The 12,547-nt window shown below is 38.8% G+C and overlaps 1 protein-coding gene across 3 annotated transcripts in view; it reads left to right on the top strand.

The window, feature by feature from the left end:
* LOC137340211 (secernin-1-like) overlaps window positions 1-12,362 on the top strand; it is a 107,220-nt gene extending 94,858 nt beyond the window's left edge. For all 3 annotated transcript variants that reach the window (XM_068002635.1, XM_068002629.1, XM_068002619.1), the window contains exons 7-9: window positions 3,407-3,587; window positions 8,092-8,251; window positions 10,034-12,362. In XM_068002635.1, the coding sequence (XP_067858736.1) occupies window positions 3,407-3,587; window positions 8,092-8,250 (340 nt within the window). In that variant the 3' untranslated portion in view covers window position 8,251; window positions 10,034-12,362. The remainder of the gene's footprint in view (window positions 1-3,406; window positions 3,588-8,091; window positions 8,252-10,033) is intronic.
* The last annotated feature ends 185 nt before the right edge of the window (window positions 12,363-12,547 follow it).

Genomic DNA, 12,547 nt, shown 5'->3' with positions numbered 1-12,547 from the left:
CATGGGATGGGATGATCAGATCGGACCACTTCTGGGACTCTATCATGGTAGTAGCGTTGCCAGCTGAAATAGACAAGCTAGAATCATTAGGAGCGAGTTGATTTCTACTCCAGTATTTCGTAGTTCCCCAAAAAACAGCTGGTCTCTGCCTATTTTGGACCTTTTATCACAGATTTTCTGGGCAGTGTGTCTAGTGGACTGGTTAGCTGCCCTAAACCTAAAAAAGTGCCTACTTTATGTTGCCATACAGAAATTGTTCCCAAATTTCCTTGCATTTAGTTTTAAGGGGCAAAGTTATGAATGGAAAGACCTCTCCTCATCAGGCAAGCTTTTCACAACATGCCTGTCTGTGGTTGCAATGCACCTTGGGGTGCATCATTTCCACGTACATCTGCACAACTCAATTGCCTCATCACAGCTTCATAACGAAGGGTTGTGATGTACAGTCATGTGATAAATAAATGAAGTCCAAAAGCTGGCATTCATATTCAGTTATAAGAAGTCACAGCTACAACTGATGCAGGAGCTAATAATCTTTGAGGCATTGTCTGGACAATTTAGGAGAAGGCTTTTCTGCCTTGCAGTACTTTGGGATTTGATATCATCTTTGTAGGAAGGGTTGTGGATTCCCAGTGGAAGATTATTTAGGAATTTTAGATGTGATGGCAGCCGCCATCTTTATTGTCCACAAGGCCTGATTTTTTTTATATGACTACTTCAGTTAGTGGTCCTATCCTCACAGTGCCCTCCCTTTTCTAACTAGTAAGGATTGAGCAGACCTCACATGGTCATAGGAGGGCAGCGTACAACGGGCCTGTCCTCTGCAACAGTCTCCCCCCATAGTTGACTTGATAAAAGGCCCGCCTCTGATGGATGAGGTGGAACCTACAAGGTAACTGAATGTAGAGCAAGGGAACAATAAATTGTTGGCACATCAGTTGTTTGGAAGGGCAGGAAGGCTAGCTTCAGAACACTTCCAGACTGTAACACAGTATGTAGGAACAGGAGTAAGCCATTCTAAAGTTGTTCTCAACTGCCTTTCTAGACGAACTATTGCCAATACTTCCTTATTTAGAATCCAGGTTATTTATATATAATGTGAAAAACTGGAGTACCAACACTGATCTCTAGGTAAACCACTAGTTGGTTACTAACCACCATTCTGCAAATGTCCCTTTTATCCCTGTGCTCTTTTCAAACCTACCTCGAGTTAAATTAAATGATGAGTGTGGATGCATCCATTCATGTTCTGTAAACATTTACATTTTAGATACAGGGAGATGGATTCTCTGCAGTATATATCGCCCTTAGTTTTTTTTTATGAACAACTTCAATTGTTATTAGTTAGGCTTGCAGGATTAGTGAAACTGCCACCCCTTCTTGAAGATCAACCATGTCTAATTTGGTATTCTGACAGCAGTGATTTGGACTAGCCTGGAGTTCCTATTTAAGGTTACATTGCAGTTGCATTCAGGCCACAGAAGTGTTGTCTTGTTTTAACCAGCATCAGAAAAGTTTTTGTTTGTTTCAGTTTAGCTGTATGAAAGCAAACTAGCAGAGTGACGCAAGTCCTAGGGCATTATATGACATGGGTAGGAGACCACATGCAGCACTTAAATTTAATGTCATGACATTTTCATGTGCATGCTCAGTATTGTGATTTCCCAGAAGGTACCATACTAAGGTATAATCCTACGATGTATGGAGGATGCACATCATTCAAAGAATGAGGTAGACTGTAACAGGTAATCTATTTTCCTGTCTCCACTTCTGGGTGTTCCTTTGTGACACTCCATTCTAACTGACAAGGGCAGGCATCTTTCAAACTGACCTCTGTTGATGCCACTTTCTAATAAACTGTTAGGAGCTGTACAAGAGAAGCCAAAGGGTGCTGTCTCTATAATTGTCCCCCCCCCACCCCCCATTACCAACTTTCAACTCCTTGGGGAAGTGTTTGATATTCAACTCCATTGCTATTTAGAGAACTTATTGTCTTAAGAATCTTAAGCATGTACGTCTCATCCTTTTGTTCCATGACGTACAGTGTTAGAGGTTCAACATGCTGCACCACCACACCTTCCATTTATTTATTTACAGGTTCAAATCCTCAGATACTCTGCAAGGTTTTGGCTAGGATTTCATTGTTGGAGAACGACACTTCTGCCACTAGAGCCTTCACTGAGCCCAGTAAATTCTGGTGCTCCATACTAGCACAAACAGGTATTCCAACATTTTCATAGGTAAAACAGTTGTTCATTATATTTTCTGCAGGTTCCGACTTTAAACAAAGAACTGTGGATTGTTTCCCCTCCTAGTTTGAGATTGATCAAATTATTGTGATATTCATGGACTTCAACATTTCTACAGATTTCAGTCAGTCCACTATGTGTAAACAGCCACATTGAATTATTTGCTGTCTGCACAATATTTTGGCTTTGCTTAGCAGTTCTAGATTGTTCTGTGTACTTTTGCTTAGTGTAACTAATTCTCTAGTATATTTTTTGTCCTCTGTTAAGCAAATCAGAAAGATTATCTGTTTTCTGCCTTTGTCATCACTTGTTTAAATTGCAAAGCTATAATTGTACTAAGATGTTGGGCTGTATTTTGTTGAACTGAATGGACTGCAACAAATTTTTGTGGAGAAAATAGTAAGAGGTAAAAAATCAGTGTTCTGCCTGACCACCCATAAAGCTAGGATCATGTGTTAATTAAATTAACTTGTATGAAGACAGACTGATGAAGTACAATTTAGCTGCTCAATTTTGTGGGAAGAGAAGGTAACTATTGTGTCTGTAAGGTGAGCAGATGTTGCATTTAATTTGTAAAGCTACCTTTAGAGGCAGTCTGTAATATAAAAGAGGCAGTGCAATTATCTCCAGAAGCCTTTGAACTCACCTCATGAGATGGGTTTCTGATGGTCCTCTGGAACAAAAGCAGCGCTGAAAGCAAACATTTAATGGCCATGTTTCCTGGTGCCAATGGCTCCCATTCTTTTCTGACCATAAGATTGTGCTCTAAGCCTGTGCATATCCCAGCAATATGACTCCAAATTGCTGGCCCCCCCAGTTTCAGGAAAGGTTGGCAGGCAGAAATTTTAAAATTGCAAAAACGGCACAAGCAATTCCATAGGGCAAAATTACATTAGCAGCTATTCCAGCTTTGCCGCCAGAATTCTGAATCCGCTCTCCATTGTAAATGGGTAAATTCAGAGCACCATAAGCCTCTGCACATTGCTGAAGAAGTGGTTCTGCAATATAAAAATGCCATTAATCTGATAACTAAAACATGGAACCTTCACTTGAGTATATTACACATATGCAGTACTTCCTAGAGCTGTGGAGTGGGCTGATAGGAAACCTTTGCGCAACTATTAATATTAAAAAAAATCTCCATTTGTTTGCTTCAGGTCCATCTTCAAACCCTTCATCTTTGTAGATAATGTCAAGCCAGTCCCTAAAGCACAGTCTCCAAGTTTTGGTGATGAGGACCCAGCAAAGCAGCAGCCTCGTTTCCAGAGCAGACCTGACCGTAGGCATGAGCTGTATCAGGCACATGAGTGTGCCAGATCAGTCATGGAAACTGAAGAGGTAGGAGACTTGCTGATGTCACTTTATGCCATGCCTTTTCTGCCACATACTGAATCTCTTAGCACTTCCTCAGATTTTATTTTGATGAGGATTTAATTAGATTTTTCAGTGATTCTTAAGTAGCACTGTTACAAGGACCAGTAGCATTCATGTTGAACATTTATAATTAGCAATATGATAAGTTATGGAGGATTAGAATGCTGCTTCTGGTAATGTAAAGTATTTCTTTTAAAATGTCCTATGATACTGAGATGATATTTTGGATTAACAAAATCATGGACTTTTTCTTATTTTGTTTGACTTTAACTTTCAGCTTTAGATATGGCCTTTTAAAAAATAATTAAGCAAAGCCTTCTGTTTCTGTAGCTGCATATGAAGAAAAGTGTATCTATTTGTGCAATGTTTTATCCTCTGTCCTGTTTTACTTTGGTTTTTTTTCCCAATTGGGCTTGATGGATGCAGTAATTATAGTTCTATAATACAACAAATTGAGAATACAACAAACAAAGCTATTAATACTCTGTTTGAATGCATAGCAGATTGCTGGAGTTAATACACCAATTACTTAATAAATTACAACAGATTTGTTAATTCAACTGTTATGCTGATACATCAATTAAATATTTCTAATCAAAGGGCATAGAAACCTTTGCAAAATAATTCTTGGGGTAGATTTTATGCCCAGCCCTGGACTTGCTTCTACCTCCCCCAACCAGCATCAGCTTCCAAAGTTTATGCAGTGAGTGGCTGAACCATATAAACCAGGAAGGTCCGGTGTTTGATCTCTGGTCTGTGCTAATTTGGCTGATGTCAGCCTGGACAGTGGTAGGAGTACTGCAGTTGGCTTCAGTTGCGCCCCAGATTAGGGAAGGGAAATTAACCAGAGGTTTCGTTCGTCAGTGATATTGAAGGATCTCAGCTGAAAGTACGTGTGTGTGGATGTCAGGTGAGGCCTTGAGTTTGGCTGTGATGTTTCTTGTGATCGAATAGTGTGTCAATGCCCACTGTTGAGGCTCACACATGCATAATGGCTACTTGACTGAGGTACTAGTGTATGTAGAACTGTACCGCAGCAAGGAATCTACACCTTTCGAAGGGGACGAAGCACAACTTTGTGAGGGACAAAACATTCTTCCTTTCCCACCCTTCCCCCAAAAGTGATGCATTGTTAAATGAAGTAATATTTGCTGACTATACAGAGGCCATCACTTAGCTATGAGAAGAGTAGTTTCTATTCCTATTATATTTTGGTCTACAGAAAAGTGATAGAGTGAGCACACCTTAATGATTAGAAATTTAGACTTCTAAAAATGGAAAGGCACAAGGCAGTCACTATCTCTACTATTTAATGAATCCTATCGATCTCAGTGAATAACAAAAAAAAATATTTATTCAGAAAATCATGTATTAATGTGTGGTTACTATACACCAAAACATGGAAAAATACAGTGTGTAATTTTGACCATTGTCCATTCAACAGTTTGGAGTAAATCTGTAATGCTGAGGAAAGCACTTTTATGTGTGATTGCTCTTTCAGTGCTGTAACCTAGATTAGTGATCTGTGCAGAAGCTTATGAATGTGGTTCTATCACCAAGGGGACTGGGTGCAAGCCAAGGCCTCAGACAATGTGACTGAAATCTTAAAGACTCTGGTGATATATATGTAGCACACACATCATAGTGTGTTATAAATCTGCTTCAAGAGATTATTATAATAGTCATCACTAACCAGGCAGTCTACCCTTCACTCTGTCAATTTTTAAGGGTAATTATCACCGAGAGGTTTTGGCTTGCTAGGCACAAATTCCTGATGCAAACAACTCACATAAAGCTGCTCAAAGAAAACATTTGAGTGCTTAACTAAGTGGAAACTGAGCAGGAAAAGCACTAGAAGAAAATTTGGAGGGGAGGGAGGAGAGAACAAAAGCCTGCTCAAAGAGAAATATTCTTGGGAGACTTCTGAATAGAAACAAGTTGTAAGGAGAAGTAGTCTCAGGAAAGAGTTCCGAAAGAGGGTAGTAGGTCTGTGGAATTTGCTGCCCCAGGAAGCTGTGGAAGCTACATCGTTAAATAAATTTAAACAGAAATAGACAGTTTCCTAGAAGTAAAGGGAATTAGGGGTTACGGGGAGTGGGCAGGAAATTGGACATGAATTTAGATTTGAGGTTAGGATCAGATCAGCCATGATCTTATTGAATGGCGGAACAGGCTCGAGGGGCCAATTGGCCTACTCCTGCTCCTATTTCTTATGTTCTTGTGAAAGGGCAGGGGTCTGATAGTGGAGTTTGTTTGGGGGGGGGGGGAATAGAGGGGTGAACAGAAGTAACCTGGTGTCAGATGAGTTTGGTGTGTCAGGGACATGCAGCTTTCATAGAGGTAAAGAAATTTTAAAATAAGGAAGAGGATCTTAACTTGGCAAGGACAGGGTAAAGGATTTTTAAGACTTTGCACAACAAAAGACCCAGGCTGCAGAGCTCTGAATCAGCTGATAGAGTTTGGGTAGGGTGGAAGCAAGAATCTCTGAGGTTTTGATAGCATGTCAAACTGTAAATTTACCATAATTTTTTGAATTAACTATGGCAAGTTGTGAAATTAATAACAGGGGGGAAAAAAAAACTGACTATAGAAATCCAACTGATTCACTAATGTCCTTCAGGGATACCTACCACCCCTACCCAGCTCGGTTGTATAAACAGCTGGTACAATGCAAACGGGCAGCCCAGCACCACCACAGGACAACTGGCGATGGGCAATAAATGCGGCCCTGCCAGTGATACCCACATTCAGAGAACAATTTTTTTAAAAACCACACACACACACACACACACACACACATCCAGCAGGGGTCACTGGACAGTAATCAGAAGCTAGAACCTTGGGAGGTTTTTCCCCTCACTAACCCAGTGGCACTGAGGCTATTGAACTGTCCTTAACCATTACTCCCACTGAGATCAGCTAACTTAGCACGTACCTAACCTGGGACCACCGTAGTCTGTACTCAGTGGATAAACTCATTCAACCATCAAGGCAGCTGTTCATATAACTTTACAGACGATAGTACTTAGAAATACATTTTGGAAATAAGAATAGGGAAATACACATTAAATGGTAAGATTTTTAATTAAATAGAGGAACATCAAGATCTTGGCATGACAATACAGGAGTTATTAAGAATGGCAGCGTAAGTAAATAAGGCCGTTAAAAAGGCAAATGAATCCTAGGCTTTTAATCTAAAGGCATAGATTACAAAAGCAAGGAAGTAATGTTGAATGTTTACAAGACCTTAGCTAAATCACAGTTAAGAGTATTGTTTGATTTTGGGCACCCAATTATCAGAAGGCTATGAAAGCATTGGAAAAATACAGAACAGATTCAGAAATGTTACCAGGAATGAGGGGTTATACTTATGACACGAGACTGGAGAAGTTGGGGCTTTTTTCACTGGAGCTGAGAAGGTCACAGGGTCACCTTGATAGAGGTCTTCAAGATTATGAAGGGTCAGCAAGACGGTTGCAATAGGACCCAAATTTAAGAAAATTACATATATAGAATGTACAACACAGAAACAGGTCATTCGGCCTAACTGGTCTATACCAGTGTTTATGCTCTACACGAACCTCCTCCCATCCTACTTCATCTAACCTTATCAGCATACTCTTCTATTCCTTTCTCCCTTATGTGTTTATCTAGCTTCCCCTTAAATGCATCTATGCTAGTCACCTCAACTACTCCTTGTGGTAGCGAGTTCTACATTCTAACCACTCTCTGGGTAAAAAAGTTTCTTCTGAATTCCTTACTGAATTTATTAGTATCTTGTATTTATGGCCCTTAGTTTTGGTCTCCCCACAAGTGGAAACATCTTCTCTACATCTGTTTTTCATGGAGTTTATTGATAGAATACTCTGAAATGAAAACGTACCGTGGATTTGCACATCACAAAAAAAATTAAATGGGAGATTAAAAACATACAGAGTTCAGTTAGAATGTGGAATCTCTGTTACAAACCATTGTTGAAGCAAGAGTTTTAAATTCTTTTAAAAGGGCATTAGATAGTTGCTTGAAAAAAGAGGCTATTAAAGAATATGATGAGCAAGCATGGGTGTAGGATTAGACTGGGTGACTCTTATGGAGAAACCACCAGTGCAGACTTGATGGGCTGAATGGTTTATTTCTATACTGGAATATTCTATGATTGCAACAAAATCAAAAGAAGGGATTCCTAAACATTTTTGTACCAATTACTGCCTGTGGATAACTCTTGTTTACAAGAATGAAAAATTAGGCTTTTAACCTGTGAAGAAGCAAATTTTGTTGCTCCAGCTCATTACTTACATAATCGTCTTTCTGATTTGCAAAGGCCTATTTTGGATTATGCTGTATCAATCTTTTCCAAATATTGTAAAATATGACCTATTTCACTTTGGTTTAGAGATACCAGGAGATTCTGTTCTTACTGACTTATTAAATACGCACATTTTTTCAAAATGACCATTTGTCTCGATAGGGACCTGGGCAGAAGCTTTGGCAAACCATGCTGGATCTAGAAAAACAAGGTCTGGAAGCCATGAAGGATATCTTGACGTGTGAAGGGCCTGTAGACCCTTTGGAAGTAGCAGACCTCTTCTATGATTGTGTGGACACTGAAATAAAATTCTATAAGTGATGTATGTGCAAGTTTCTTGTTTTATGCTAATAAGCAATAACTAGTTATTGGAATAAGACACCACATATATTGCTTGACAAGTGATTTTTAGGGATGAGTGTAACTTAAGATATGAAGCACAATACTAAAACATTCTTTAAGTATTATAACTAAGTGACCAATCAGAGAGGAAGTTAGAACTGTCAAAGTGGTGAAGTTAGATAAAACTGTTGAACTATTTAATATTTTCTAGAAGTATTCGGACAGGATAATGTAGCGCGTTCATCAAATTCTGTAATACGTCTTGTATCCTCAAGGATTTTGAAGTCTGTATGGCAAATTACTTGGCCCATTAGGGGACCTATCGATGAACAAATTCCTGGGTCTTATTTTTAGGGCTTTACTATTTCCACAATAAAGTTCCTATTCCAATGCTTTCCTGACCGGCCTCCCACTTTGCTCCCTCCATAAACTTGAGCTCATCCTAAACTCTGCTGCCCGTATCCTAACTCACACCAAGTCCCATTCACCCATACCCCTGTGCTTGCTGACCTACATTGGTTCCCGGTCCGGCAACTCCTCGATTTTAAAATTTTCATCCTTGTTTCAAATCCCTCCATGGGCCCTCCCTATCTCTCTAACCTCCTCCAGCCCTAAAAACCTCCGAGATTTCTGTGCTCCTGCATTTCTGGCCTCTTGTACATTCCTGAATTCCTTCACTCCACAATTGGTGGCCTTGCCTAGGCCCTAAACTCTGGAATTCCCTCCCACACCCCTCCATCTGTCTCCCCTCTCTCCTCCTTTTAAGACGCTCCTTAAAACGTACCTCTTTGACCAAGCTTTTGGTCACCTGTCCTAATATCTCCTTAATGTGGCTCAGTGCCAAATTTTGTTTGATCGCTTCTGTGAAAAGCCATGGGATGTTTTACTATATTAAAGGCGCTATATATTGTCCCCTATATATATATAGGGGACAATATATAAAGGCCCCTATATATATATAAAGGCGCAAGTTGTTGTAAGTTAAATCAGCTGTGAGCAAATGCAATTTTTTTCAGGTTGAAAATAAAATAGAATGCTAGTAATCAGAAAACTGAATGTATTTGGGTTTATTCACCAAAACGACTTTATTTTTTTTCTTCCAAAGTTCTTCAAATAATGCTTACAACTGTTTTCACAAAGTATAATGCTAAAATGAGTTGGTATGCATCAGTAGCTGCATCGCCACCACCTTATTCCCCCATGAAGCTTCATACAGCTGTCCGTATTTGATGTGGGTGACTGCAGGTGTGCTCTACATCAAAGCTGTCCATTTGTACAGAGATGAAGGACTACTTTTACCAAACAGGGAAAGTGGGAATGTGTGCATCACACCAGGACTTCAATATGTTGATTTTGAGGTTTCCAGATTTTATCACTGTTGACTCTAATTTTTGAATTCAACTTTCAAGGATAATTTCCAGGTTGAATTAGGTTTGGCCCTAAATCAGAAGGTTTAGACACATATACACAAGATAAGGTAAACTCAGATTATTTCAAAACATGCCAAGAAAGTAGGACCGTAAGACATGGCAATTAGTGAAAAGTAAATTTACAACAGGTATGATGAAAAAGTTTACTGCAAGAGTATAACAATGTTTAAATAAATGTAACAAGCAAGATACTAGACCAAAAATATTGTGGTTATTCAAAACAAAATTGGATGCCATCATAGGAGAGTTAATGGACTAGAGGGATAAGCCTCAATGAGCCAAATGGACTTTTCTTATCTCTAACTTTTATTATGTTTTTCTTTCTTTTGCAGATGGTGGCAGTTGCCCATTGGTCTTTGTAGGCCTCTCTGGAAAAAGAGGGTGAGAGTTCTTTATTCAAGTAACTACAAAAGATTGTCTCTTCAACAGAAGTAAAAAAGAAGAGGAAATTTACTCTTCCTTGCTTGGTTTCCTTTTCCAGATAGCTCCACTACTCACTGAAGTGAAAGCTTCATACATCCAATCTAATGTCTAACTTTTGTGTCTAGTGATAGGAGACAGCCAATGGTTGTGTGCATGCAGGTTTATACAAAGCAGGATGTTTTAAATGCTTTATGTTTGTGATGGTAGTATTTACATTCTTCAAGATCATTCATTGAGTAAATAATAATAACCAGATGACAAACTAATGAGAAGTATGGCATAATCTGCACTGAGCCATGATTGGTTCCCTTTGAATGGTATTTTTCTATTTTTGTTTGTGATAAATCTTCTCAAATGTGATTTGGACTGACCTTCATTCTGTCCATGGTTAACATACAGGTTATGGTTTGATGTGTTATAATATATAATGTATGAAGTTTCTTATAATTTACTGCAATTAATGGCATTACAGTTGAGCCTGATGTCCCTCAGTAAATGCCAGCTGCAACAGCACTGAGACTCAAACATTAATATGAACAAAATCTCCAGAACTTTCAGGGGAGGGAACCAGTAAAAATTATAATTTAATGAAAGTTCCATACATAGTATATATTGCATTAGAGAGCAAGTTAAAGGCTGTAACTGGATCTCAGTTTCAGTTGAATTTGTAAATTGTTCAGGCTTTGCTCCTGCAGTTTATATCATCTAAATTCTTCAATGCATTTGCGCTCAGAAGTGTCACTCTCCAGTGCCCTTCATTTTCTAATCGCATTTCCATGAAAGATGTAACCGGTATATGTTCTGGTTTATTCAGTGCTTTTCCTAAACTGCAGCTTTGTGCTCTTTTTCTTCTATACAGAAAAAGGTAGGGCAATCAGTTTTATTTTATAGTCATTAGTTTACTTATTAGCATTGATGGTTATTTTTGTATCTCACTACATGGTGGGTCTTTGTGCTGGGTTTTGTTTCCTTCTGTTCAAGGAAATATGGTATATTTAGTTCCTTACTTTGCTTATTAGGAAAAAAAACTCAATCACCTATCTCAGCTAAAGATTCAGGCAGAATTCTCTCTCCTTCATAATGCATGATGCAAAGTGATGCTGAATGGTCAGTTGGTGTCATGTAATTAAGTGGCCCTACCATAATTATGCAAAAGTTAATAAATTAGCACAATTGGTTGATCAAACATTCATTATAAAAGTTATCAGCAACTTTTAAATCTTAACTATTCCAAGTTATATTGTTTCAATAACTTGAGTATTTTATGACTTGAATCCTGTAATAGCCCATGATGACTTTGTAGCAAATAAGTTGATTACTGGTTGTAAGTTTGTTTGGGCTTAATCATTAACTAAAATCTGTATGTATTGAGCAAATTTACATGTTAGCAGTTAACACTCTTAAATGGTCAACACTAATAGGACAATTGACTGACATCACTGGCCCCTGAACTTAAATTGTAAACTGCTACTGTCATTTCTTACTAACCCACTTGATCAGTGTCTGTTTGACTGTTGTTGCATAAGTCGGGAGGATGCACTACAAGTTACTTATTGTGTTACCGTATGTCAAGATGTGAGTCTGTGCTTGTTCTTGTAGTCAGCAGCAGCGTTTGTGGATATCAAGAGTGAAGGAAATGCACTGTGTGGCAAATTGAGGTGCGCTGTTTGGACATTCCAGTGATAATTGGTTTTATTTGTTTTGTCATGTTAGCTGTGGTCTGACACATCTTAATTTCTTGGCTATTTGAGTCTGTCATGCCAATGGACATTTCTGGATCTCACTAGAACTGATGTCAGAATTACTTTCTCCTCTATTCACAGCCATGATATGGATTTGGTCTGCTTTTCCTGTGGCAGAACAGTGATGTGCAGAGAAGAATAATCCTATAATAAACTAATCAAAACCTCAATGTCTTGCATTGCACCTGTGCATACATACGTCTCCTGGGTCACTGGAGGTGGAAGGTTACATTAAGTTGTAGGGTTTCTGTAGGAATGTTGACAAAGTTCCTCCAACTTTCTTTTACTCACACTATGATCGAAATCTGGGATGAGCAACTCAGAACAATAGTTTTGTTCAATAAATTTCTGTACAACTGTATTCCAATACTAGCTACCGAATCCGTATACAAGAAGTTCAAGATTATCTCGGACATCTTGGGCGTTTACATTTGGAATGCAAACACAAGGTTTGATGATGAGAAAATGCTGCTGGCATTTATTGTACAAAATAAACCCTACAATAATACACGTAAAAATTCTCTGAACTTGTTGGATAATCTTCATACTCATTTGTAAACTTCATAGTATCATATCATAGTGTGATACAGCGCAGAAGTAGGCCATTCGGCCAATCATGCCTGTGCCAGCTCTTTAGTAGAGCTATCCAATTAGTCTCACTCCCCTGCTCTTTCCCCATAG

The sequence above is a fragment of the Heptranchias perlo genome, chromosome 2, assembly GCF_035084215.1.
Source record: "Heptranchias perlo isolate sHepPer1 chromosome 2, sHepPer1.hap1, whole genome shotgun sequence".
Taxonomy (NCBI): Eukaryota; Metazoa; Chordata; class Chondrichthyes; order Hexanchiformes; family Hexanchidae; genus Heptranchias; species Heptranchias perlo.
The sequence above is the reverse complement of the archived record's forward strand: the minus strand, read 5'-3'. Positions and strand labels throughout refer to the sequence as shown.